Source organism: Ciona intestinalis, chromosome 9 (genome assembly GCF_000224145.3).
Source record: "Ciona intestinalis chromosome 9, KH, whole genome shotgun sequence".
Classification (NCBI taxonomy): domain Eukaryota; kingdom Metazoa; phylum Chordata; class Ascidiacea; order Phlebobranchia; family Cionidae; genus Ciona; species Ciona intestinalis.
The window spans coordinates 5,230,981-5,258,972 of record NC_020174.2 but is presented as its reverse complement, the minus strand read 5'-3'; the positions used below and the strand labels follow the sequence as shown (position 1 = coordinate 5,258,972).

Below are 27,992 nucleotides of genomic sequence, written 5' to 3'. Positions count from 1 at the left end.
AGTCACCGTCCAATGAAGCTGAACGCGCCTTCTCTCCTCTCGGATCCGATCGCATCCGAAAAGTGCCGAAAATGGCGGGAACAATAGCGCAAGCAAAAATAGCGCCCTTGGAAAGCGTCGTAAACAATTTTCCATTATTTATAGATTCTTATATCAATGTATAATTACGCCAGTGCAGTGGGTCGGATATAGTCGTTCAAATAGGTTGGGAAGGAAATTCATAAATTTATAAAACGCCAAATATTACTAGATTTAGCAACGATGGTTTTTGCGGTTGACCAAACTGCTGCTAATGTAATGTATTCTTATTCTATAAGTCGGAAAACCCAAACGATGGGGAAATTTCGAAAATTTTAACAACAATAAAGCAAAGAGTACAGGTTATGTTATCGGAATACTTCTAATGCGCCTAAATGTGGCCAATTACATCTATATATGGAAAATACGAAAGATTCTGGTAAAAAACACGCGTGCAGCTTCTGCCAGGAATGTTTAATGTTAACACACTATAATTTAGGAACATAGGTTTATTCGTATGCGTTGAATTTGATATTTCTCATTAGGTTTGTCTTATGATTACGTAGGACATAGGATTTTTAATACTATCTTTCTGTTTTTAAGGTTCAGTTAGGACTTTGAGTCATTTCAGAACATTGACTGCACATAAACTCAGTGACTTTCTTGCACCGGTTTGGATCATTAAACGGCAAACATTGCTTTCAGCGGGGAATCAAACTCTAGTAGTGGGACCACACGAGCTGAAACACCAGGTTAGAAACCCGAGTATAAGTGTTGTAAATTGCCACATCGTCATCTTTCACTCATTTCATCCTCACCACGTCCGTCCACTCATCATCGCTTCAACGCATTGTAACAGCCATCTTAACTATACGAGCAGATCGCGGCGAAGTAATAATGGACTGCGCTGTGGAATTCCCGAAGAAGAACGTGCAGTTATACGGATATACTTCACCCAACATCGCATGTACTACAGTGGCGGACGAGAGCTATAGTAGGCTCCTGAACACCCCGCTTAGTGAGCCTGATGCGGAGATAGTCGAGAATCTAATCCGCGACTTCTCCGAACCACAAACGCACTTTTCATACTCGATCGGCTCGTCCGAGTCAGGCATGAGCGAAGGTTTAGGGTTTGGTTACGCCTCCCTAACCCCCCCTTCCGCACACCAGAGCTCGGAGGTTCCGTACCAAATGAGTCAAGATTACCCATCACCCGCCGAACTGGTGTGCACAGCAGCAGATGCAATCACCTACGAAGAGCCTTGTTCGTCATGGGTTTCGTCTTGCAACGAACCGAGCTATTCACCTCAAACTTCAAATGAATGCTTCGTCACTCAAGACGAGTCAGCGATAAACAGACTTCGAGACATTTACTCTTCGGACCGACAAGGCCAGAACCAGCAAACATTCGATCAGTTGCACCAACTTTGCACAGACAGCGACTTAGGTGCAATAAACTACGCGCATGGCTTTGAGGGCACAAGCTCCGGTGTATGCCTGGATACATCGACTCAATTTTCCGGTCCGCAGTTCCCACAAAATTACCCAGTAAAATATGAAGCACACGTACAGTTCGAACATTATCCAACCTACGTGGAAACATTTTCTCAGAACCCACCGTTGGATACTTCAGCATGTAATGCAACCTGGGCAGCTCCAACTGAAACATTTTGCCCTTTTACAAGTACGTTGCTTATTAAAATTTACTAATAAAGACACACAAATAACTGAATCATTTAATTTCAGGACGCCAGCCTACTTTTATTGACAATCGACCAGCCACTCGGCCGCCGACAGAGATGTCTCATCGCGCTCCACTTGCTCGCCAGTGGTCGCACGAGAGTCTAGGAGTTGCTCGTTATCGACAAGTTTCCCCGACACCTCAATCGTTATCCCACCCCTCTATTCCCGACTCAATAACGCCAGGGATTAGCAGTTGGAATTCACCAACCGCTGGTTATTCGGGTTCATTTACTCAATTTCCGACCGAGAAACCGTTGAATTGTACCATACCAACCCCAAGCTTTCAACAAGAACAGACGTCTCGTTATACCAGCGCTACTTCTTCACGTGGAAAACGAGCAAAGGTGTTTTACCAGGTACATATCTTTACTGTTTCTTTATTTTCTTCTACTGTCAAGTCTGGGTGAAAATAGTGCCGTAAGTAAATGCGAACGACGGTCGCTGACCACCGTAAACCGACAGTCGATTGAACTTGGCAGTAATTGCCGGGTTGGTTCCCATTGTCGCTTTATGAGGCGGTGGTAAAACGTCGCCAACGCACCATTTAGTTATTACTCGGTGCGAATCGCAGAAAACGGTCGGTCACTCGCTGGACTGGACGAACAAGGCGCTGTAACGAACGACAGCAAATTCATAGCCTAGGGGTGCCGGCTGAACGGTAGATCCGGAGAGGATCGCGGCAGATAAACATTCACACTGCTCACTGTGAGTCCATGCATCCTGCACGTATGCTCTCCAGCCGATATGCAGAGACATTGTACTTCATATCATAGTGCGCGTAACCAAACCAAAATAAGAATGATTTATACGATTTAGCGATATTGCACAGGAATTTATTGTAACTTGCAAGTTCGGCTTATCCGCAAAGAAATTATATAGCATTGAAAGATACGCGGGACAAGGTAGAACAGTAGTAGAAAAAGAGAGCCCGTTATATACTCAGCGGCTCATTTAAGTCTAATATTATTGACGAAGAGTCAGACTTTCAATTTTCGTAGAAATTATAAGAAGTTGTATTGTAGCCTACATGCAGCAATAAGGACGTGTTTCTGAGAAATGGCTAAATAATTGAAAATATTAGATTTAAATACACTCAATATAATGCCTTGGCCAGGTTCGATAGGTTGTATGTATAAACATTGACAAGATGGTTTAATTGCCGCAAGTTAACTTGAGTGCGGCTTTTGAAACCGCATGCTCGGTTATTATGAGTCGAATTGATTTCTCGAGGCAGTTGAATGCAGCACCGCCAAGCCATATTGGTTCCCAGGACCACGTTTCGACCGACAACACTCACTCTGATATCTTGGCTTCTTTGCGAGCTGTTGGTGGACTTGGTAACATATCGGAAGATTTTTTAGGAGCTGCGGTGTTTAATGGAAGTCATGAAAACGATCATCAATCTTCGTCTTCGTCTTCCTTGATCGGACTGGATGATTCGGACACAACTGATCTTCACGATTCTTTCTTTGATCGACCGATATCTGCCCCTGTTTCACATCAATCACTTTTTATGGGCCATGAAAAGTTATCACTGGAGGACGAACTTTTTGGTTCACCGATCACGATCCAGTCTTTGTCGACTTCAGGGGGAAGCATGAAGATTTCCAGCAACTTTGACGTCGGGCAAAGTAGACCAGGCGGTAAGTTCGGAAACAGATGGCACCGTCGGGCCCAGGATGTTAGCCTGGCAGCCGTGGTACCGAACTCATGGAACACTGAGCTTGTTTCTCCTCATCAAGATGGTTCACCACCAGACACTCCTGGTTCATGTACGGAACGAAATCTGCTCGATCGTGGGTGTCTCTCCCCAGACGTCATCGAGTCTCATCCAGCTCCTAAGCTAACTATCGTGTCACCACCGCCGTCCCCCGCTAACTCCACCTTAATCCAAACCCTTGAATCGCCATGCGGGAGAATTCTCGATTTCGCCGTGGACCTCAAAGTGCCGAAACCCGATGTTTCGCTATTTGATGAAGATTGGAGCGAAAACTCGAAGCGAAGATATTTCTCATTCGATCCCACCAATACCAAACCCTTTGACTACTCGACAAATAACCGACCACCGCTCATCGCAACCAACTCTCTTCCAATGCAGCAAACGAGGCATTCCTACCACACCAACATTCCATCAAACCAGTCCGCAAATTCTTTACGTCGTCGACACGATTCAGGCAACAACTTCAGCTTCGAAAGTTTATTGCATTCTCCGAGTCCGGAATATTTGCCCTCGCATCGCAAGTTGGTCGCCAAGCCAAGCTACGACCAGGAATTTCCCTCTCCAGCTGGAGAATATTCGCCTTCTACCTCATACAATAACTGTACCGAAGTATCACCAAGTCTAGTGAAATCCAACCCCAACCCCTACTTCAACCAAACATCGCCAAACGTTCGTTACCAGAACTCAATCAACAATAAACGCCGGCGCGTTTCCCTTCCTTCAGCCGCGCAAAATGCTACAAGATTTCCAGTCCTTTCGCAACGAAACGAAGTCAAAATAGAATATTCAGCACTTAACTTTAAATGCGACTTCGCCGGTTTTCAAAATCAGGTACATATATCGGAAAGTACGTCTTTGATTGGCCAGATAGGTTTATAGCTAATTCTTTTAGGCAATAACGTTTGTGCGTAATGCAACGATACGCGCGGATATTTAGATGTCACAGTTAAAACTATTAAAAAAATAAAAATGTGGGTAAACTAGTCCAAAGGGCCATTTGTGAAGTTTCAATCCCAACTTGTGCCAGATGATCAGCAGCAAAAACAAACCACACGAGTGGAATTGAACCGCCGCCTTGTTTCTGGCATCACAAACGCCGCCCGAGGGCCTGAACAAACTTGAGCTAACAAAACAAGCCCCCGCTTACTAAACGCGGGATTTATATAATTGTCCACGCCCTGTTGTTTGGCGGGCATTACATCTAAATATCGTGTCCCCACTAATTCCAAAAGAATCCAAACAAACGTGAGATACGTATCTCGATCTACGCACGACTTCGTGAACTCCATAACCACCCAGACCTGTACTGTAACAAACTTTTGTATAATCATTAATCTTTTTGCAGAGCAACGTCGCCCGAACATCACGAGGCTCTCCCTCGCTGGCGCAGGTTCAGCCACAAGTACATACACACCCTTCCGTTTCCCAGGGAACCTACGGCGGCTTCGGGGAAGGAAGTTGTGCGGTTTGTGGTGACAAGGCACGTTGGCAACATTATGGGGTCCTTGCTTGCGAGGGTTGCAAAGGATTTTTTAAGGTAATGACAGTTTATGATTTTTTTAATATAAACTAATATTTTGTTTTATGTTACAGCGATCCGTGCAAAAAGATGCGAGGTACGTGTGCCTGGGGAACAGCAACTGCCCGATTGATAAAAAGACAAGAACCCACTGCCCATATTGTCGTTATCAGAAATGCCTCAGAGTGGGAATGATTAAAAACGGTAAGCAGATTAAACTTAAAGTTTTGAACAAAGACGACGTACAACATGCCTGGTAGAAAAGAATAAGCGGCTCATCATCGTTGCCGAGTATGTTATTAATGCTAAAGTACCGGCCATAATTAGCGATCGCAAAAAATGCGCTTACACGACATTCTTCTTGCCCGCAACGACCGGCGGTTGGCAATTTGCCATTTAAACAACTAACTTCGGACGGCACTCCCACCGTTTCGACCGGTGTTCGACTTGTTGCGAAGCACACAGGTGATAATTGCCGAGCTGACTGCTTCATATACTTCCAATTGCGATAACTATGTTTAATTAAAACTCGGCGAACGCTTAGCCCGGAAACGCATCGAAAATACCGGTGTTTTAAAATTATGTACAGGTGTTATCGGTATCCGGTAACCGGCGTCGTTTTTAATGCTAAGTTTTTCGTTTGGGCGGTAAATTTAGTGTCAAGGCTCATCGAAGGTTAAACGGGTTCACACACAGGAGCACGTATCCCCGTGTTTACTTTCAATGCGATTGGGGTCAAATGTCACAATCTGCTATTTAGTTTTGGTTGGACTGATTGGAGCGGTAAGTTTACACTTCGTTGTGCCGAACAACGATTGGTGTAAACACATAGACGCTCGGGGGCTTGCAGCACACCGGTGCTGGTGAGCGGGGGATCGCGAAACGTAAATTGAAAATAGAAGCCAATTGTTCTGAGAAGAGCCGACGACAGTCCTGGCTTTGATTATATCAAGCGTTCAGGCAAAAATCACTCGCTATCTCTCCTTACATCAGCTTGTTTGTGGTAGCTCACGACGTCAGAATCATCGGCAGGCAGAGCGGCACCATTTTGTTTGTTGAATCAGACCCGAGAACGCTTCCCTTTTGTGCGGTGGCCAGTTGTGGCTGCGAAGTTATGCGGGATAATCTACGTTCTAACGCGGCGTATCGACATTATCGTTTTGGGTTGCGTCACAATTGAATCGCTCTTTCGCTGGAAATGCCTTCATAACCACTGCGGACGATTTAGTGTCTCGTTTACCGACCACCTCAGCAGATCGGTTTACCAATCGGGAGCAACGGTACCAAGGTGTTTCGGTGGGGAGAATCCACCCTTGTTTTCCGTGATAAGATCACGCAGTGTAATGCTCCTAATACGGAAGCATTCGCATTGGAAGCATCACGAAAGGTCTAGCATAATGCGTCATAATTATGGCTGGCGATGAACTCGATCACGATTGCGAATGTTAGAAGGTTGTTCATGTTGGTGCTTGCTCGATGTTTAGCACGATTGAATGCCGCGAATGTTAAAGCGGTGTAAACAACATGTCACGACATAGGATGGGATAGGACCGCAGTCAGATCGCTTTCGTTGCTGGATCAGACGAAGTGCGGCGCAGCGACGGCACTTCACGACACCTTGGTCATCAATAAACACGTTGCAAAAAGGCCGTGGGCGTTGCGGTACAGTAATCGCGACTCTATCGTTTGACGACCAAGGTTTTTAGTACCGTCCAAATTTTCTGCCCTCATTATCGTGACAGCACATCTGGTTGTCATGGTCACGGTATAGTTCCGGGTTCAACTGCGAACAGTTTGCGCATTTTCCCACGCTATAGTAATTGCACCGTGTATATACGGTATGACGACAATGTTTATACATCGTCACACTTCCCCATAAGCTCTAGCGGTTGGACCGCAGTTTAATCGCATTACAGCATCGATCACGATCAAGTAGTTTGGGAACTCGTTTCGCTACCCGTTGACAGCATACTCCATATACAGTCATCGCTAATCAGATTTGTTATTTTTCAGTGGTCAGAACCGACCCGCACCAAAGCAGACGAAAAGCGGCGAAAACCAAACTCGTCAGCACACCGAGTCACCATTGTTCAAACCCAAGACCCATCGCTTCCACCGGATCCCAACATGAACGAGTGCCTGATGCTCACACCCGACCTCTAGCGGTCACCCAACCAATCTCCGTGACCACTACACCCCCCGTTTTACCCACCTACCAACTAGCACCGTCTACCAGCGAACTGCAAGCTGATACTATGCAATCGATATATGACACTTACATGCGACCCAACTTCAATAACTCTGATGATGCTGCCAAGTGAAGTTTAAACCACAGTGAAATCCGCGGAGCTAGCAGCACTGGACTTGCCATTGAGATTTTTCCCACCCCTACGCGGCCCAAATGGAATCCCAACCCCGCCAAACTAAGCTACTCGCCGCCGAAGTGAAAGCTGTAATATCTTTGACCCAAAATATCTTTGACCCGTCGTCTCATCGGCTGGAAATCAGCGGTATCCCGTCCTTGGCACCGTGAACCGGTCCGGATGTAATTTGGCACCACTTTTCTTCCCGTATCTCACGAACGAGACTGCTGTGCTGTCGCGGTCCAGCTGATCCAACATTCTATAAATAAAGGCTCCTTTTGACCACGTTTAGTGGGCTGAACCCGCGGGACTTGAACTCTTGATTTAGTAGAGATTACCGTCGTTAAAAGCGGCACGTTTTTTACCCTTAGACCCATCATCAAGCGAGCCGGAGTTAGAAACTCTAGTTTTTGTTACACTTGTTATTTCACTCATATCGTATTCCATCGACTGCCAATCGTTGTTTTCGTGCCGCACATCTCCGGACCGACAATCTCCCGTCTATTATCCTAAAAATTGCCACGCAGGTTAAACCATAATCATATAGTTGTCGCCGACTTGCGAAACGGCTTTGTGGTCTCGGCCTTTCACCGCAATTTACTTACATTCGCCAACTAACTGGTAATTTTCCAGTTAGTCGGGTTATAACACAAACCACTCTGTTTTTTACACCCAAGCTCTCACCATATAGCTAGCAGACAACCGCGCGTTTACCACTGCCTAATTTTTGCACAGCTTGCAGTATTAAGGGCGCTTAATAGCCCATCTCGTTCAGCATTCCGAGCCAAGTTTCTCCAATCTTTTTTATCACGAGTTTCGCCACCCTGGATTGCGTTTGTTTTGTTCGTTGCGTTTCACTATCAATGTCGATGTACATCGTCTTTTATATAAAACGTGCTCAAATTTTTAGACAAGAATACATTTACCGGAGAGGGAAAACAATGTTGTTGTAACTGCTGTATCCAAATCGCGACTCGGCGAACCACGGATCCGATTACCGCGGCTTAAATATTCAAAAAACAAACGCAAGCACCTAGGAGGCCGCATATTTAGTCGTGTCTGTGTGCTGTCCCACTCGAAACTAGCAGTGTAACAAGGACGATTCATCGTGGAAATCGATGTACATGAATACGCTGAAATACTCGCAGTATGTTAAATAAACACAACCCGTTATACCCCAACAGCAAAAGTCACGAGTCGTAGAAAAGCCAACAGTCGTCTGCACTTGCAACTAATATACCGATTTACGACAATAATAAAGAAACTAAGCAGAAAACGATTCTAGAACATTCCTGAGCAGACCAGCCGGTTTGGCGAGCTTTACTCGGCGAATTGGATATGTACCATTATAAGAGTAACTGGATATTTTGCAAACTGTTCGCTGGAACTAATAAGCTGTATTCGAATCTAATACACCTTTAAGTTCTCCCAACACTGTTTATATTCATTGTAGGCAAACAAAACATGAAATAAAGTACAATTGGCCAAACTCCAGTAGATTATTATCCTAGCTCTTCGTGGAAGAATTTCTTGCATTCTAGTCATAGTTCGCGTTAACCCATAGTAGGTCACCGTGCTAATGCAGCTTTATTTAACCTGCGGTAAACCTTAACCTAATCCGAAGTGGTTATTGGTTGACGCAAAACCGGTGGATTGTGGCGCTATATATTAAGTTTCTGTAGGGTTTGTAAATGACATATATATATCTATGAAAAGGAAAACCGCACATTATTTAGCTTCTTTATCTTTAAAATTACAATTGCTTACAATATTTAATGAATTGCGAGCATTACCTTAATTTAAAAAATATTTGTTGCAAAACTGGTCCTAAATATTTTAGAAATGCTTTTTAATAGTTGGTGGTAAATACTTTAGTGAACTACCCACGCGTTATGTTTCATAATGCGAGCCACAGAGAAAGAAGTAATTGCGTTAAGATATAATCTGGGGAGGCGAGAGGAAAATAAATAAACGGTATCCAGCAGAAACTGACCGAGCGGTCCGACAGTTAACGTAAGCACACATAAACAGAACACGTCTTTGACACTTACACGTTAACATGCACAACTCGATCTTATAGATGGAGTGTGGGTAAGAACTCGATATAACGATGTACGTGTTATTATCCGGATTTGTGATAGGAACCGTTGGTAACTCGAGCACTTAATGATATATTAGTCGTCGCAAAATTGGAGGCATTATAGTTGTTTGTGGATGAAAGACGTCGAATGAATCGATGTTTTCAAAGCTTTGGTCGATCGACTACGATATGGCATAGCCGAACTGTAGATGTTTTAAAGATACGCTGTGTATGGTAGTCCACGTATGGTCATGAGATCTTCATGTTGTGCTACCTGCATAGGTCTTTGGGGGGAGGACGCATTGGGATTTTGCCTAACGTGAAGCTTTGCGCTTCAAACTGCTGCAGTTCAGTTGCTGTTAGTTCAGTTTTATCTGTGTACGTCGGGTCTTGCGTAGTTAATGACACCGATACCAACGGTTTTGTCTCAGCGGCTGGAACTGTCTTAAACATTTGCCCTAGTGCGCCACCAGTCGCTGGCGGTGGTTGAATAAAACTACTGCTAGGTGGCGGTAAAGCAGATGGGTTGGATTGTGCAACAGCGGGTTTGAACAAATCAGTTGTTGTGCTAGTAACGGTCGGGTTTACGGTGGATTGAGTAGGAAACGCAGCAACATCTGCTACTTTTGAAGAAGACTTAAACTCTATAAAAAATAGGTAAAACTGAAAAGATGTCCTAAGTCAAACGCGCATGATTGTTAAAAGGATATTCTACGACAGACACATCATATATTCTAATTCACTGAATGTAACATTTAGTATTTAAAACACCTGCTGCAACGAAACATAGTGTATAATGTAATAAACACAAGTACAACATGATGTGTTTACATTGAAGCTGAGCCTGACAGACAACACTGTTTTGTTTTGTGCATTAATTAGAAAAAACAGTTTCCGAAATATAAACAAAATACTAAACATTACAAAATAAATATCCAACATAAATTAGAAATAATACTCACCTGTGCCAGGACCGTACAAAGAATAAATAGAGAGGCCAGCAGATGGGTTAGACTCTATTGATGATCCAAGTTGTAATAAAAGTGAAGACTTTGTTTCCTCACTCATGTATCTCAACTCTTCCTTGCGTCTGTGAAGTGAATAAGTTTAAGTTTTTACTTTAACAATGTAGTTTTGTGGTAAGAGTGTATATTGTATAGTAGGGTGGAGGAAGATAAGATACCTTTACACTACTTCTTGTCCCATTTGGTAGTAAACAAAAAACATTCAAAGAATTATGAAATTGTATCCTATCGATTCCTATATTTATATTAAATACTAACTTTGTGTAGATAAGTTCAACTTCATCCAAGATATTTCGATATCGCTCCAAACCATAAAGATAATACAAAGTACGGATTTCCTCAGGTTGTATGTCGGCCAAACCTTATTTTGCACAAAGTTTGCTTGTAAATTATAATATCAATGTTTTTAATACCAATAAAAATCAATCTTATAAACTATATTTTTAACTTAAAATATTTAGTTGTGTAAGGTAAAAAAAGAAAAACATGTTACATTAATTTACACATGTAAACATTAAAATACAACTTGTGCATTTTACACAAATACTGATGTTATACAATTTATACAAGCAATAAAAAAGGTTCACTTTACCTTCTACGCAATTTTTCTCCTTTGCATATGAATAACATGAAAACGGCCACATTTTTGAACTTGGCCACAGAGCCATGTCTTCTGATATTGTCTTAAACATAGATGCATGGTCTTCTGATTGAACAGTATTGGATGATAATGGAGGTTCTTCTAACTCAGCCAAAGCGTTGAAGCGATTTGATTGGGATTTTGAGGTCCAATGGAATCTGTAGGAATAAATGAAAGTTATATATTTTCCCTTGTGTGGCCAGCCAAGGACAGTTGTTATGACACACGTGCTAATTTACACCTGCTTACATGTTGGTATGTATTTAACTTTGTGGGTTCTACTGTATTTTGGAAATAGTAGCAATTTGTACAAATGTGGTGAACGGTGATATCTCACTGTTACCACCATGATAACTTTGCAACATGGCATATAAAACATTGGAAGTCAGTGGTTTATACTTTGTAGTTTTAGGTTTCTTTTAAATTTGTCTGCTGAAGAAATAACAGGTGAAAGCTGTGCATGTTGCATAGTTTGACAAAATATTTTAAAAAATATTTTGATTAAACCGCCCCCTCCCTTACTTTTTTTTTCTGGCTGCGTCACTGGCCATATATATAAAAATTAAAATATTCCCCCAAAGAATAATCACCCAATAAGTAACATACATGGCAACTCGTAAGCTGGCACGAGGTGTATCAAAACCCGTGTGTTATATCGACTTTCGTTTTCCGGTCACGCCAGGATAAAGTAAGTTTCATTCATTCATTCACAGCACCCAAAAAGAGAATTGAATTGGATATAAACTATTGTATCAATATATTTTTAAAAAATATGTTTTTAATTAAATACTTGTCTATGCTTTGTTGTGTATGGTGTTTTTCTGACCCAGAGGAAAAATTTGTGTTGTTGCTTCCACCTCTGTTAAATGGACTGCTGTAGTTATCTGGTAATAGAAAACAGGCATATATATGTTATTACACATTTACACATGTATAACGTATCAGTGAAAACCATTGAAGACAAACGTGCAACCGACCTGTTGTGTGGGATTTATGTTGCCGATTCGAATCATCAAATCGAGAAGGCTGAACATAGTTTTGATTACGACCTCTGTTGCCGTAGTTGTCTAAAATAAAACAAACAATTCGTAAGACAGTTTACTTTAAAATTATATTCCAGTGGTTGGTGTATGTTTAAAATTGAATAATAGTTACCATTTTGACTCCTTTGTTGACCTCTGCTTCTGTTCTCATTATACCTTACATGTTCATTATAACATCGGCTTCCAAATTTGCAGTTACCTTGTTGGTAGAACTTGCATATAACCATTGTTGCAAAATCACTCTACTATTATATTTATGTTCTAGGAAGAAAAATGGATGTTACAGTTCTTAAAAAGCACAGGAACTATCATACTTGATGGGTTATTAAATGAACTGTCAAGAATTGACTTAGTAAGTATCCAAACATTTAATTAAGAAGCTCATATGGTTATATTTTTAGAAACCAACTAGGTAGGCCCACTCAAAATTGGCAAACTCGAAAAGCTGAGATATTATCGTGCAGAAACTTTAGATTTTCACGACACTATAAAAATGGTATGCATGTGAATAATTCTTTACACAATGTCTACTTTTCCACCAGCTTCCTCGAGTATCTTCTTCATTTCTTCCGCTTCTTCTTTAGAAGCTTCATCTTTTACAATCTGTGGCAAACTCTCAACAAATTTTTTCGCCTGAACCAAGTTAAAGTTTTCCTTTACTGCTTTAATGGCTTTGATCAGTTTTATTTTATCTGCAGGTGAGAACTCCAAAAGTTTTACTCCAAATTCTGTTTTCTCTGGAACTGCTTGTTTTTCCTCTGCTTCTGCTGCAGCTGCTGGAGCCGCTACCTGTGCAGCCATCATTGGGGTGTCTTTTATATTTAATGTCGATTTTAATAGCTCATTCAAGTCCGCAACTTCCCGAAGGGTTAGACTCGAAATTGAGTCAACCAGATTGACAATTTTGGGTTCAAACACTCTGGCTTCATTATCTCTTTCAGGAGGTGGCAATGGTTCTTCAACAGCAGCATTAGTTGTGGCAGTTCTTGATAATAAAACTCTCGTATGAAGAGCGGAAGATTTGTTAACGGCACTCAGGCACTTAACAGTGGGTCTGATTATTCTCCACAATATCGGCATTTTTATTATCAGCTAACACTATAAATACACAAAACATTGGAATTAGTGACGAATCCTCCTGTACGGTAAATTTAGGCTGGTTGGTAGCTTGTGGTTATAGTTATAAGTTAGGTGTCAGTGGTTAAGGGTTAGTACGTCATAAGCCCTCAGGAGTTACAGGATTGTGCCTATATGAGTAAGTACTAATAAGTAGTTACATTACATTACATAAACGTTCAGCGGTCTGATAACGTAGGAGAAAGTCGGAAAGTTTTTTCATTAACAACAAACGTATTGCCAAGATAAACTAATAAGCATAAGGCCACACAAAAATATATTTTACTATTCAAACGTACCACTTAGTAATAAAGAAACTTTTAACGCATATTTAACCTTTTTTATGCACGTGAACCTTTGGCGAGGTTTGAAACCCCTATGCTGAAACTTTCAAAACAAGACCGAAAGAGAGCAAAAATAGAAATAGTAAGCGCTGGTAAACGCAACCATACTAATGTTTTATTTACGTTTTGGACAAAAAAAAATATTTTAAGGCACAGTCTCGTTGTTTTGTCCATGTTTTAATCGTAATGGAACAGACAGGTAAAGTTATACAAAATATTGTATTTATAACTAACTTACTGGTACTTCTGCTACCAAGCATTGTTTAAATTATAAATAATCTTTCAAGAGCTAATAGTGTATTCCAGATGAGCCATTAAAAGATTCCTGATCACTAATCTTTAATGAACTACAATTAGTCCAAGCGCATTACCAATATTTATTTATTTATTGATACCTCGAACATAGGGCCATGTATAGTAGATGCGAAATATACAAAGAAAATATAACAGACACATATTATTTGGCTATAGCCGGCAATTATGAAAACTGAACTGCGCACGATTGCAGTTCTCGTTTGCTGTAAGGTTTGAAAGCCACGAGCAAAATAGCCATAAATAATTTTACACAAAGTTATATATATATATATAGCTTTGTTCACTGTGTACAGTCAATGCCGCCGGAAATTGAATGCAAAAATCAAAATATTTCAGCAGTTCATTATTTTCATGTTTTCCGGAAAAAAAAAACTACTTAAAAGCAACTTATGCGCGCCATAGTTGCAGCGTATACACCAGTTTGAAATAATAACGTCAAAGGCGAAAGAAAGAGTGACCAGGCACTTTCAATCAGAAGCAGTAAAATGGCAACGTAAAACAAGAAAGGCAGAAAATCTGTCAATCATAAAACCCAAAACCAGCCAGATGTTTGCTCACAAAGTTGCAATCCGGCGCAGAAATAAAACAAGTTATATACATAGGGGTCACCACTTTGCGTATATTTGCACTCCAAGATGGAGGCATGCGTGGCTGCTGCATACATGCTTGGAGAACAACTTAGATGAGACATACAGTGACAACGTGCATGGTTTCCACGTAGATGCACAATCGTCCACAGCTGGATGTTCTCATGGTCGAGGATAATGAAGTGCAAAGTCGAGTCATGAATGCGGACCAGATGTTGCGCAATCGTCTAAAACACTGAACTCATGTCTTCATGACCGGCCAGGATGTAAAGGTTGGAAAGTTCTTTAGGATTGTCGGTTGGTTTGCTTTCTAATACGATCACTCTGTAGGAATAAAAACTTAGCGTTAAATAAACATTTTCACAAGCAGCTAAGGTTAAGGTTATATTATCTAAGCGAATGTTTTGTAACATAGAAAAAGTTTAATGCTGCCAACACTATAGCCGAATATATCCTTTGGCAACACTTCGGTTATTGCACTGACCAGTAATATGGGTTGTCTGAATTGCGACCCATACTTTACCAAAACATAAAAATCCCCCAAATAATCACCCACAAAGTTGCATGCGTGGTAACTTGTGAATTGGCCCGAGGTGTATGAAACATGACACCCGTGTGATAAGTACTTTCATAACCCTTAAACACGATAATAAATAAGTTACATCCATTCACACCTGTAACAACTAAGAAGACGGAAGATCCGACTTCTGTCGCAAATTTCTTGTGTGACTTCGTTGTTTCTGAAACTCCGTCCTTGCATTCCATGCTCATGGAAAGCAAGAATGCTGTCTTGGAGACAAACTGCACAAAGAAGTTTAACACATGGTGAAATTTAGGCTTATTTTTATCCTAACTAGTTTATTTTGTTACTTCCACTACCAGACATAATCTGATTGATCTTTCTTGAAGTCTTGCCGATTGGCAGACAAAACGTCAGAAATACATTGTTTTTGAGCAGTTTGAGATTAATTAGTTTAACTCCAACCCAGTGGTACAATATGGTTGGTATAAATTGTAAGCCATACAGGGAAAAAAATCATTTATAAATGTGATATGTAGTACCTCTTGAAGGGGCACGATGTGTATAAAACAGAACACCCATATTACCCAGCCACTTGAGAATTAAAATGTGTAATATCATATGTTCATTCAACAAGTGTTTGTATCATACCTATGTTCTTTGTTACAAAGTCAAAATGGAGTTCCGAAGCCAACTTTCTACTTGACTTCAATTTACCAGAAAGACTGATTATCTTTACATCACCTGAGGTAACACAATATAACTATAATAATATGTTGCAGATAAAGTAATTTAGTCACTGCCAAAAGGTAATATTTGCTGCAAAACTTTAGCATTAACAAAAACATAAAAAATGTTTTAATTTTTTTATAAATATTTGTCAAATCAGATACAGAGACTCCAAGTGTGCTGCTGTCATGCTAATTAGTTTGAAAGCCTCAAGTAGTATTGTGTGTTACTTGTAAACATAGTCTTATAACTCTATGAAAACAAATCATTTTTAGCTGTTTTCCGCTGCTATTGCTGTTTTTTTTTTAATTTTGCAATTAGAAGTCAGATATTCTGTTATTTGCCTTGTCGGTTGACAGACAATATGTTGGAAATACTACTTTTTCATACCAGATGGGCCACTGAAAGATTTTTTAGAGGTCAGATATACTTACGTTCAAGACAAATAAGTAAAGTGTCTTTCTCAAGCTGCGTCACATTAACAACAGCGAGCTGTGTCCCACTTTGTCCTTGGTCGCTAAACCACGATGAGGAGGTGTTCAGGTTTATGGTGTTAAGGTGATAAACCGACAGTGGACCACTGTCTTTGTCTGGGGGTAAGATAGATATGTTAATTAAATTGTATATTACAAGTTTATGTGTAGAGTTCTTTGACTGATTTATGTGCACGGTAAAAGATCTACTAATTGTTGTGCTTACAAGGAATATCAGCATGTTTATTTATTTCTTGTTGGTTCTATATTAGCTCAGTATATGATGTCCACCATTTAACTAATCGTATCTGACAGCATTCATTCACCTCTATCTGTAGGTAAACAGTTAAACCATTCACAAGTTTGACAATCACTGCTATAACATACATGAGAATAATGTTTCTATGAGTCATCTATTCCCTAATAAGTCGTGCTAGTAGGAGATGTAACAATCGAAATACACTATGTCTTTCATATCAGATAAGCCATTGAAAAAATATTTACATTATGCCTGGTAGCAGAAGTAACAGAATGTATATCCTGCAGTCTACTCTATAGTACTACACTGAATGCTGCATTAACATTTACACTGTAGTTTACCCACAACAACAAATATAGATACGCAACTTACTTGGTGATGTTGTGGCAGTAGCGAGACTCACCCCGTAACATACGAGGGGGTATTCTGCATCAGGGGTTACTAGGAGTTCAAATACTCTCAATGGGTGGGGTAGTGGGTAGTCAAATTGCTTGACAAAATAATTGGAAGATTTAATAAAATTGGTAGGAAATAAAAATATTCATATTCAGAAAAAAAAAGAAAAAAATGTAACTTAAAAATTACAAAAAAAAACAAATCGAATATTTTAGATAATAATTTAGTATTTTAGAATCGACAAAATACCTTAATGAGAAGAAACTTGTTCATTGGTTCGTACCACTGTAGTAGAACGACTGCTTGCTGGAGTGCAGCACACAAATACTTGTGTCCATTGTATTGGTTCCTTACAACTGAACAACGCTGGCAGTTTTTCGTATCTGGCACCTTGGTGGAAACCGCAAACCTCCTGTATAATGGGGATAGTTGGGTAAAAAGGTATTGCACCAGAAAATTATAATATTTCTTACAATATGACTGTGGATTACGTAAACCCAATATTCAAACTAACATTTATTGCGAGCAGTCAGTGGACCAGACAGAAAAAAAAATTAGGAAAAAATTGAAACAATTTTTTTTTAATTCTCAGTTTAAAAACTACCCAAAGCCCCCCTGGTTGCTCCACGTAATAAGCCATACCTTGGCACCATCTTTTCAGGAAGGTGAATTCTCTGTGTACGCTGTGCGTTCTCATGCAAACCAACGAGGTTGTGAGAATATAGTTGTGGGGTCCGATTGCCTGTTGTGTGGAAAAGTTATAAAGACACAGAAAGAAAATGCAAAAATTTAAAACATGTAGAAGTAAAGTTGGCTTGGGCTGTTTCCCAAGTGATATCTCTTACATACCAAACCTAGTAATTAATTCAAACTGACAGCTTATAATGTGATTTTTATGCTGAAATATAGATTTCTATAAATAGTTAATAGTTATGCTTATTGGAAAACATTGTTTAGTTTAAAACAATGTACTTACTAAACAACCTAAAACTAAACTACCTAAAGAAAGAACAGCAACCATACAGTATTACCGCCACCGGTACTATATAAACTTCATTATACCAACAAAAAGTAAGACATTATCAAAGTAATTTACCAGATATTGACATTAGAACATTGCTGATCACGTACAACCATACACACTTGCGTGGGAATAATTGTTCCATGGTATTTTCATGCAACTCATGCAGATTAAGTGTGTATATTCCCTCATCTGCCCCAAACAGAATGTACTGGTCATGTGAGTCAGGATGAACCTGTGGAACAAATATATTTAACTTAATTCTATTCTTTGTGGGTCAGGTCCTTAATTACTCAATTACCTTGTATGGTCCAGCTATGTCAGTAGTTTTAACACAATGTTCTGTTTCATACACCTTGTGTCTGCTTTAAGTTACCAAATATCTAACTTTCTACCACTAAATTTCCTACCAAACTTTAACATTGCTATATTTGGTGACTAGGACTTACCCAGCTTGAAGCACAATTGATTTTCAATGGACATCCGTTAAATACTTTGGTAAAGCAAGCACCCATCTAAGAAAAAGGTAGATAAACTAAAATAACAGGAAATAAGAGGTAAATGCAGATTTTTTAAAAATGGGGTTAGAATTATTACGTTCAATTTACAGTTTTCATCTCAGATAATGCAATTTTAGCTGCAAAAGCTGATTAATTGTTAAGTATATGCTGATTGTTTTACACAAAGTTTAAATGTGAACAATTAAAAATAGAAATCAAAAAGTTGATGATCAATTTGTTTCTTGATTTAACTCACATGCACTTTGGGGGTGGGAGGAAGGCCATTGACAACGTTTTGTGATGACGTGGTAGACTGAAAAACATAAGCAGGGTTGAGATAGAGCAGTGGCAAAAATAAAACAGCAGGAAAATTTTAGGTGGGGTGCATTGTACATTTTTTGGGGGATATTAAAATAATGTCTTAACATGCATGAATCAATAATCAATGTTTGCTGAGTGCCTGAAATTTGCTTTGTAATAAATTCAGTTTCCAACAAAAATAACGCTTGCATTTGAATTAAAATATGAACGTAAATAGAACAAAACACATGCTCACAGATTCTTTCTGCTGCGATGCAGAAGAAACACTTTCAGATAACGGAGGATGGAATTTATTCGGACTTCCGGTTGGTGTTACGTCGTCATCTTCAGGTTCGGCCAACGGGGGTTTTGCAACAGCCATGAGAGGGGTGGGGCGGCCAAGAAGACCCGAGTCTTGGGATGCACCGTTCAGTGCTCGGGACATGGGGCGTACTGGAGGACGACCAGATGCAGGGTCGACTAATGCCCCGATCAAAGCTGGAGAGTTCCGACGACGTGGTGGGACCAAGGGAGGGTCGTCTTCAAAAGCCCCTCCGTTTATGTGGTATGGGGGTGGTTTTGGGGGCCTTGAAGGGGCATTTGCCAAGTTACTGTCTTTGGGGGGACGGCTTGGTGGACCCAGCGCATTCGGTTGTGCTCCAAAATACTCGACGCCGTACTGTCGTGGCTTTTATGGCAAAAAATAAAGAAAATCAAATCAAAAATAATCACCATGCTTGATAATATTGTTCGAACAAAATTATCTTGTATTTAAAGCTCTACTAAAAGAATAGCCAACACAAAACGCATTTGGTAAATAAAACACCCAGCAATGGATCACTAATCACAGGAACTTACTTTGGGTGGAATAGGGGGGCCAGATAAATCCACTGGAGCATTATTGTTTTTGATTGTACCACGATCTGCAGCTCTCATGGTGCCAGTTCCTTCCCTGTGGGGGGAAAGATAATTTCAATTTATGTTTTTAAGCTTGTTTTATAAATTTTGTCACTTACTCTTGGTCCAGAATGGCATCATGTCCCCTGTAATATTGAAATGCTTTAGTATGTCAGTATCCAAAAATATGTTTTAACGAGTTTTTTATTTCTGCCAAGTCAGTGCCCAATGTAAATTTAAACACCTGAGATTCTAGAGTGATAAGTAATTAGGATCTGATTGTCCGAACATGCAATGCTGTGTATGCAAAATAAATATACATGCATGCCATGCAAGTATTAAGGTTGCATGATATTTGGTCAAAGTTGTAACTAATTATAAATGAAAACAAATGAAATAAGGAATAGCTGCAAAATAGAGGTGGAGCATTTGTTTAAAGGGCTCGGCTGTCTTGCTTATTGAAAGTTAAAGAATATACATTGCAAATATTTTGTGTTTCATTGTTAGAACCTGATATAATGCAATATTGGTGCTGCCAGTGTGGTGGTTCAGGTGCTATTATGTTATAACTATGCAAATGCAATTGACATTGAATTTACTCTGCAGGTTCTACATCTATTGTATTCATGTGCACAAATATGTTGTCAAAATGTGAATGGAATATTACTTTACATAAGGTCGATACTGCAGCTAATAATTAACTTGCATGACAACAGACATATAAACCACGCAGTGAAACTGTATTGACACAAGTCTGCTTTCTACATACATAACTACACTGAGGTGTGGTAAGCAATGAATTTAATGACGTGTGATGGTATCTACATCTAAACTAATGGACCCTACAGACAAATTGCACTAACTCATGCAGAATCAGAAAATGACACCAAAACCTAGAGCACCAGTAAGTGGTGGTCAGAATATAATTTCACCGATTAATCAAATTAACCCACACGTTTTAGAAGGGGTGAAAAAGAACATTGTGTTTGAGAGCAAAGAGCAATTATAGGTTAGGTGCCGAGCCCTTACTGCAACAAGAAGCAAACGGAAAACTTTACCGTGAGTGAAGCTCTTCCTCCACGCAACGAAGTAGACTCCTGGCGGATTAGGGTGCGAGTGGAAATAATAAGTGATCAAAATAATCATAAAGTAATTGTTTCATTGACAAATGACATAACAAAGCATGCTCTATGATGTCATAGTGGTTGTATTAACCTCTTAATATAGGCAGGTGTGGCTAAGATTACAGTGAGACTTCATTTATTATTAAATCAAAAGGAACAATGTAAAGGTGGTCGGTTTCCAAGTAAATGTAGCGCAGTGAACTATGTATGGCTACTGTAGCATGAGATGGCATTTAAGCAAAGTTAAATATAGAGGTTTAATTACAAGTACTACTGATGATGATGACATAGGTAACTTGTCCCGTGCAACATGTGACAAATATATTTGTCTTATGAACACAAAATATTAACTTAAAATTTTCAGAAAGTCATGTGATTATTTAAAGAAATTTGCCACTAACACATGTTCAGGTTTTTACTATTTTAAAACTAAGCAAAGTGCTCTACAAGCTGATCTGATGTTTAAGAATTTCTTTTATAAGTTAAATTTTTTGGGTTTAATTATTTTTAGAACTGTTGTCTACTTAGTTGAAACTTTAAACCATGAAATTACACAAAGTAGTTTCAAAAATCAAGACCAACAAGTTATTTAAATACAATTCAATGTTATTTGTCAGTGAGTGTAGCTTGCCTATGCATAAAGCTAGCTGATTGTACCAAGTTAAGAAAGCATTAATGTTGCATAGGTGCTTATGAGTTTTCCATATGCTAAGCAATAAGCACTAAACATAATGGACAAATTTCCAGGTAATTATTACGAATACAACAACAAACATAACCACAACAACGGACTTAACAAAATTAAAACATTGAAACACCAAGAACTGGAATATGCAAATGACCACAAGTGATACATGCATGGTGCAATTCAACATTACATTGAATTTGAATTGACCATTGGTTTAAAATAATAAAGATACAAAACAAAACACTCACTTGCTAGAAACTTCCTCTGAAGTCCATCTCTCGTCATTCTCCTGTGGAAAGAAAATTCATTTGTTGGCATAATTTTTATTGAAACAAAGTTAAAAAAATATACAACTCGTTTTAAGAAAACACATGTTTTACTGCTTGCAACTTATACAAACACTAAATACAAACACATGCAGTGGCGCAGCCAGGGGGTAGGAAGTCGCGACCCCCCCTTTTAAACCAAAAAAAAATTATAAAAAAAAATTATAAAATTTTTTTTTTAAAATACATTTTTTTTATTAAAACCCCCCCCCCCTTATTTTTTTTCTGGCTGCGCCACTGAACACATGTGCTACTGCTTGCAACTTTACATTTGTTGTGTAACACTGTTACGAACTATTATGTTACTTCTGCTACCAGGCATAATGTAAATAAACTTTCAAGGGTTCATCTGGTATAAAATTAAGAAAATAAATGAACAAAAAAACAGTTGCCTGTGTTACAATAAAACTTTATGCACAGTATCTTGTTTACCTCGAGATCTGTTTCTCTTGTAACAGGAGGTTGGAACTGAATGTCTCCCACTGTGTAAACATACAAGTTGCTTTAAATATCAGCATAAAGAAATATGTAACAGACAAAAAATAAAGTAAACTAATTAAGTACAGTGAGTTATAGGAGATAAATTCAGCCTAAAATGGCATCATCAGTATCTTATTATCTTAAATATAATCCAATATAAAAACTGTTAATTAATAAGCGGTTATTCTAGATTAAAATACACATAAAAATTCACACAATGCAAATAAATTGGACATTAGATAATCTTTTAACTCATCTGGTATCAAAAAAACGGAATGTGTTTCTGACATTTTATCTGCCGAACGGCAAAGATTATATTAATAAAACATAAAATACTGACATATTGCTTCGGATTTTGTTTTCCCTTGTCTCTCCTCTTTGGGTCTAGAAGACTGGATCCTTCGTTTTGGGATGACACTGATCAGTTCATCTTCATCGTCTTCATCCTGGAGGACAGTTCCCTGGGATAAAAAGGTTGAGATGTTGGATGAACGTAACTTATTTATTATCATGTGGCAACAACAGTTGGTATAACACAAGTTGTCTATTTCATACACCGCATGCCAGCTTACAAAGTACCACATGTAACTTATTTATCATCCTTTCGCAGCGCAAAAACAGTCAATATAAAACAAGAGTTAGCAAGTATGTAACTAGACAACCCATTATAGCCACTGGCAGCAACGAGCCTTGAACCCAACCTCTGGGTTAGAGGCAGATGCACTTACTACTGTGCCACATGTTAACAGGAGTTTTGTTGAATGCGTCAAACAAATTAAATGCTGATAAGAATGTCTGGAGCAATTGGACAATGTAATACACTGTGACTAGGTATTGTACACAGTTCCACAAACACAAACACACACCTCGCCTATCTGAGGTTCCCGCGAACGCTTCAGCATGTCGGATCCAAGTTTTGCAACCAATCCATCTTGTGTAACGAATGAATGCTGAAAAGAAATAAAACAGTGATGTAATAATAAAAATATCTTTATTTGTTTCTTCAATTACAGCAGCAAAAAAAAAAAAACATTTAAAAAGAAAAAATAGGATATATCGACAAAACAACAATTGTTAAAACCTGCTTCTGTTTAAAAACATATTTACATTTAACTATTTTCTGGAGGTTGCTAAAAAGTTAAAACAAATTAAAGTTTAAACTTTGTGCTGCTGAATGTGAAATTGTTTTCAGTTAGTTATGTTTGGGTTGTAATGAAACAGCAATATCCAACCTGTAACATCTTTTCAGACGAAGGTCGCCTTCGAGGGTTCTTGGTCAGCGCAGCTTTGACGAATGAGTGAAAGTCAGTCGACCACCTTAGAAAATAAGATAGAAATAGTTAATGAAGAATGTTAGAATTTAAATATAAGCAGGAGAAGAAAACATTACATTACAAATAGTGTTGGTATACAATTTACCCGTTAATATTTTGTGTTTTGGATTTTTACAAAGATTTCCGGCTTACTTTTGTTTGTCTTTTAGTTTTGGAGGTTGGAAGCTTGACTTTGACATGAGGAACAGCGCTCTCATTGGATGTAAGTCAAACATGGGGGGTTGTAACTCGCCAAATTCAATCGCTGTGATACCGACGGCCCACACGTCACACTGGAGGAAGACAAATTTGTCATATTTGCCATTGCTAATGTCAAGCTTTTAAGTAAGTTTATACAATAAAGTGTGGAGACTATAAAGTTGATTAGTTTTCAACCAATGAGTAATGACATGCATTTCAAAGTTTGCCTTACAGCTATAAGGTTACATTAGTAAATTAGTGTAAGAGCAATTTTTACACGAGTCACGAGTCTCATGATTATACAAAGGCTGAGAAAACCTGGATTTTTTTTAAATAATGGATATAAACGTGAGGTAATTATTGCACTGGTATATACTGTGTTACTAGAACATAAATCTGTATAGATATCTTCTATGTTTATAAATTTGTAGAAATTCAAGTGGGTGTAAGTTGATAGGAACACATTGAATGACTTTTAGTTCGAGTTATGTCAACACAATCAGTATGTGTGATTCATGCATCCCCTGCTACCTAGTACTGATGTGTCAGTGAATTACTGAAAACTTTAAACAAGCTGTGTGGGCAGATGCCTGAATAACTGTACCATAATGTGGAATGTATGTAACAGGGCTGGCCAAGGTGCTAATTTTAAATGAGGTAAATAATAGAATGTATTTTCAAGAAGCTTAAAACATTTTTACATTAAGTTTTAACGCAAACTATTCTACTACACTATTTATAATGCTTTTCCATTACATAACCGACAATTAATTAGTCAAAACTGGTAAAACTTCACCAGGACAATATTAGTTATAGCTTGACAATTGGTTCGGGTATTTGGATCGCCCATACATGAAACCCACTCCATTTTTCTTATACTAGCATTATTTTTGACTAAATAAATTTAAATATTCTGTACAATATAACTGCATATAACCTGTTGATTATAACCTCCTTTCCTTTCCACAGCAGCAACTTCTGGCGCCATCCAGTAAGGGGTTCCAATAAATGACTTTCGCTTGGCTATGGTTTGTGTGATTTGAGCTGAGACACCAAAATCAGCCAGCTTCACACTTCCTTCATCAGTGAGAAGAATATTTGCACCCTGGAGATGGGAGGAACATTAGAAATCAACGTAATATTTTGAATTCTATTTGAGTAAGAGACGTATAATGCCATTTGGGCAAAATAAATATCTAATTAGGTACAGTTTGTTCTTTTCCCCTATATTAGATTTTTGTCTGTCCTGTAGCTGTATCCCTTAACACTTGAACCTGAATGTGATTATCAGATTTCATTTAATTTACCACAGTAATATTTTGGCTGTTTTTCTTAATATAAGAACGTAATGTGTATGGAACAGTTTAAAGTTGCCTGTCCTGGCTTAGTAAGTAAAGGTATTTGTTAACATGTATGTATATAGCTTTATAGCCAATGTATTATATTGGGAAATTTTCCAGTTAATATTTGCTGTAGCCTCTTTAAAGAACTGGTCAATAAATCTATATTATAATTAGTTTGGGATATTTTTATAAAGGATATCTAGTTTATAGAAAGAATCAATAAAACAAAGCATTTATCAAGCAAGTGAAAATACTGCGGTGTATACCTTAATGTCTCTGTGCATTTTCCCTTTGCTGTGAAGGTAGGCCAACCCCTGTAAATATCATAAAGAAAGCTTAGCAGTTGGTAATGCAGGAAGTGTTTATCAGTGACCATGCAGTGTATAATATAAGGTTTGGTAAAGTTACTGTAGACATTTACTGTTTGGCATAGCTTTGCCCTGAGTGCTATGTATGTGCAATAAGCTGCAATTACATGATTAGGGTCAAATATGAGGTATATAGACAAGAATAGAATAGAATACAAGTCACCTTGAGAGTTTCACGACACACATATGCAATCAATTTCTCATCGAGTGGTCCGGTAACTAAATAAAACATAAAACGTTCATTTAACCAGCTGAATATACTAACAAAACAAACAGCAAACGCATTAGTTTAGAAACACCATAATCCATTCCTGGCATCATTGCTAAAAAAAGCCAGGATTGTTTTCCCCATTGGGGATATATATATACTAGGCTACTAAATGGTTGGTAAATAATATCACTTAAAAGTATAATATTATACATAACAATATATATAACTCTTACTGTGATAAATATCTTGCATTGAACCACCACCACAGTATTCCATAGCAATCCATAACTTGTCTCTCCTGTTTAAACAACAAACATATATACAATTAAATTTAACGGAACATACACGTGACGTGGGATATTCAAGGGTAACGTTGGCACACATGGTAAGTAATAAAAGTGTAGGTAAATTAATAATAATGGTCTATATTGGGTATACTGATACTGACATACCTGCAGTTGGGATATATATGTTATCTGACAATTCAACAACCACCATTTAAATTAGAGTCATTTATATAAAAACTCATTAACAACTTTAGACAAAAACATTAGTTGGATGTTTAATTTAAACTGTTATGTTGGCAGTCTGAGTGTATGTAAACAAAGTGTGTTTTAAATGCAGTTCTAAATAGATAAAGACATTGGAACCTTAAACGTAGTGGGTTACCTTAAATAACTGCCAAAGTAGGCAACAATATTGTCATGCTTGCAATCCTTCATCATTATTATCTCTTGCTGTATGATGGAGAAGTCATCACCTTGATACAAAGCTTGCTAATTATAAGGCTTACACATCAGAGCATAGGTCAATTACACAGGAAACTTATTTCGCAACACTTAAGTAATTATACCTTAATCTAGAACGGATGTTATAATGAGTACCATACATGAAAATGGTACTATAATATAAAACACTCATAAAAAACTTTCACAAAGAAGATTGATATAAACATAATATAGCTTTTATTCTAAAAGGTTGGCCATGGACACATACCAAGTCTACCTACCGTGTAATATACTTAAAGTAGGAAATATCAAATTTTACTTAAACATAATGCAAGAAGGTAATACGATTAGTAATAGAAAGATGAATATAATTTTAGGAATATCATCCAACATACCTGGTTCTAATTTAATCACTTTTATAGCTGCCAACTCTTTTGATACATTGTGTCTTGCCTAAAAATATCAGACACATAAATATGAAATATTAATATGCTTAAATCAAAATGTATTATCTCTCTGACTTTATATTTTTGGTTGGTAAGAGTATTTTCAGAATGCTTTACTACAATAATCAGACAGGAGTTCCATACATTAAAATAATCACTATACAACTTGATCAAACAAACTGATTATTTGAATGTATGAATGTGACCAAGCGCGCATACCAACCTTATATACATCCCCATATGTTCCACTCCCAACACGCTGCAGAAGTTCAAAGTCATCCTGAGGATTTTTGCGGGAGATGTCAGCTGATGGATTCATCATCATGACTGGTCTTATTCAACCAAGATCTTGGTTTTAATCCAAGTTTAAAATTTAATCCAGTGGTCAAGAGCCTGGCATGTTTTACCAATACCTAGTCTTGCAAAAAAATAAAGGTGAATGCTAGGAATAAGAGTAGAGGAAAATATGATAAAGATAAACATACAATAAACAGAAAAAAGTATAATACTGGGTTACAAAAATCGATTGTCGGTTCCCATTTTGGCATGAATGTCCGTTTTCACCAGAAAATAATGGATCTGCAGTGTCAGTAATCAGTATACATACATTGTAATATAGAAGCAATATTAGGAGCGCCCAGTTTGCAGAATATATGGTAGTTCCTGACAAGATGTTATGAGTGCTGGCGTGCAGAATGTTACTTTTCATGTATGAGAGTGCAATCTTAAAAAATTGGCATTCAAAGCACGTACATTTACAAGTCACATTTAAGAGATTTATTTAATTTATAACAAATTTGGTTCATTGTTTATTTAATCGGCATCCGTGGAACAAATTTTGATTTGCATTACCAGAAGTTTGTGAACAAAATCACTCGCGCACCTGCAATACTCTGCAGACGGGAGGAGCCTTTTATTGATAAAATAATCGAATATTGATATTTCTATGATGGGGCCTGTAGATAATTAACCAAGGGGATTCAGAAACAATATGAAGAATGAAAACAATCCACTCATGATATTGCTTCTATGATACATTGCGTTAAAAAATTGACACTAACGATTCAGTCATTTTTAGGTAAAAATGTGAAACGATGACATTTACAAAAATCTAGTACCACTTGACATTAGATTCTACTATAAAAGTAGAAAAAAT

The 27,992-nt window shown here is 38.2% G+C and overlaps 4 protein-coding genes across 9 annotated transcripts; 1 reads left to right on the top strand and 3 right to left on the bottom strand.

Annotated features, from left to right (window-relative positions):
• Positions 1-606: 606 nt before the first annotated feature.
• On the top strand, positions 607-8,305 carry nr-like (nuclear receptor). Of its 3 annotated transcripts, XM_026835757.1 has the most exons (6): positions 608-770; positions 899-1,702; positions 1,765-2,117; positions 4,827-5,018; positions 5,075-5,204; positions 7,014-8,305. In XM_026835757.1, exons 2-6 carry the CDS (start codon positions 916-918, stop codon positions 7,319-7,321), a joined length of 1,770 nt encoding a protein of 589 aa, XP_026691558.1. In that variant the 5' UTR covers positions 608-770; positions 899-915; the 3' UTR covers positions 7,322-8,305.
• A 481-nt stretch (positions 8,306-8,786) lies between these two features.
• Positions 8,787-12,414, bottom strand: LOC100185803 (nucleoporin-like protein 2). Its single transcript, XM_002130912.5, has 7 exons — positions 12,264-12,414; positions 12,086-12,175; positions 11,899-11,992; positions 11,061-11,266; positions 10,727-10,829; positions 10,406-10,533; positions 8,787-10,087 (listed from the first exon to the last, which is right to left on the bottom strand). The coding sequence occupies exons 1-7, from the start codon at positions 12,376-12,378 to the stop codon at positions 9,714-9,716; spliced, it is 1,110 nt and encodes a 369-aa protein (XP_002130948.1). The 5' UTR covers positions 12,379-12,414; the 3' UTR covers positions 8,787-9,713.
• On the bottom strand, positions 12,411-13,284 carry LOC100183429 (39S ribosomal protein L12, mitochondrial-like). Its single transcript, XM_002130888.5, has one exon. The coding sequence runs from the start codon at positions 13,229-13,231 to the stop codon at positions 12,668-12,670; it is 564 nt and encodes a 187-aa protein (XP_002130924.1). The 5' UTR covers positions 13,232-13,284; the 3' UTR covers positions 12,411-12,667.
• Positions 13,285-13,968: 684 nt separating this feature from the next.
• Positions 13,969-27,296, bottom strand: LOC100181079 (mitogen-activated protein kinase kinase kinase kinase 3). 4 transcript variants are annotated; one of them, XM_002130973.4, is made up of 27 exons: positions 27,060-27,296; positions 26,786-26,843; positions 26,332-26,422; positions 25,896-25,960; positions 25,615-25,670; positions 25,350-25,397; positions 24,678-24,845; positions 23,693-23,832; positions 23,459-23,543; positions 23,093-23,176; positions 22,567-22,687; positions 22,179-22,228; positions 21,669-21,709; positions 20,667-20,705; positions 19,728-19,754; positions 19,570-19,663; positions 18,968-19,399; positions 18,668-18,724; positions 18,361-18,426; positions 17,987-18,146; positions 17,533-17,632; positions 17,140-17,302; positions 16,867-16,984; positions 16,197-16,352; positions 15,685-15,777; positions 15,188-15,314; positions 13,969-14,837 (listed from the first exon to the last, which is right to left on the bottom strand). In XM_002130973.4, the coding sequence occupies exons 1-27, from the start codon at positions 27,159-27,161 to the stop codon at positions 14,741-14,743; spliced, it is 2,838 nt and encodes a 945-aa protein (XP_002131009.1). In that variant the 5' UTR covers positions 27,162-27,296; the 3' UTR covers positions 13,969-14,740. The 4 variants fall into 4 exon arrangements, with proteins under 4 accessions (XP_002131009.1, XP_026691630.1, XP_018668873.1 ...); XM_026835829.1 differs by lacking the exon at positions 18,968-19,399; XM_018813328.2 differs by lacking the exon at positions 20,667-20,705.
• Between the last annotated feature and the right edge of the window lie 696 nt (positions 27,297-27,992).

Excerpts from the sequence above, each read along its gene's own strand:
- LOC100183429 (XM_002130888.5), bottom strand. The coding sequence starts at position 13,231 with ATGCCGATATTGTGGAGAATAATCAGACCCACTGTTAAGTGCCTGAGT.
- LOC100185803 (XM_002130912.5), bottom strand. The coding sequence starts at position 12,378 with ATGGTTATATGCAAGTTCTACCAACAAGGTAACTGCAAATTTGGAAGC. Across the intron at positions 10,830-11,060 it reads GGAGAAAAATTGCGTAGAAG|GTTTGGCCGACATACAACCT; the intron begins GTAAAGTGAACC and ends GTGCAAAATAAG. Across the intron at positions 10,534-10,726 it reads GTTGAACTTATCTACACAAA|ACGCAAGGAAGAGTTGAGAT; the intron begins GTTAGTATTTAA and ends TTCACTTCACAG.
- LOC100181079 (XM_002130973.4), bottom strand. The coding sequence starts at position 27,161 with ATGATGATGAATCCATCAGCTGACATCTCCCGCAAAAATCCTCAGGAT. Across the intron at positions 21,710-22,178 it reads CAAGAGAAACAGATCTCGAG|GAGAATGACGAGAGATGGAC; the intron begins GTAAACAAGATA and ends TTCTTTCCACAG. Across the intron at positions 15,778-16,196 it reads TTTACTTATTTGTCTTGAAC|GTGATGTAAAGATAATCAGT; the intron begins GTAAGTATATCT and ends GTGTTACCTCAG.
- nr-like (XM_026835756.1), top strand. The coding sequence starts at position 916 with ATGGACTGCGCTGTGGAATTCCCGAAGAAGAACGTGCAGTTATACGGA. Across the intron at positions 1,703-1,764 it reads AACATTTTGCCCTTTTACAA|GACGCCAGCCTACTTTTATT; the intron begins GTACGTTGCTTA and ends ATTTAATTTCAG. Across the intron at positions 5,205-7,013 it reads AGTGGGAATGATTAAAAACG|TGGTCAGAACCGACCCGCAC; the intron begins GTAAGCAGATTA and ends GTTATTTTTCAG.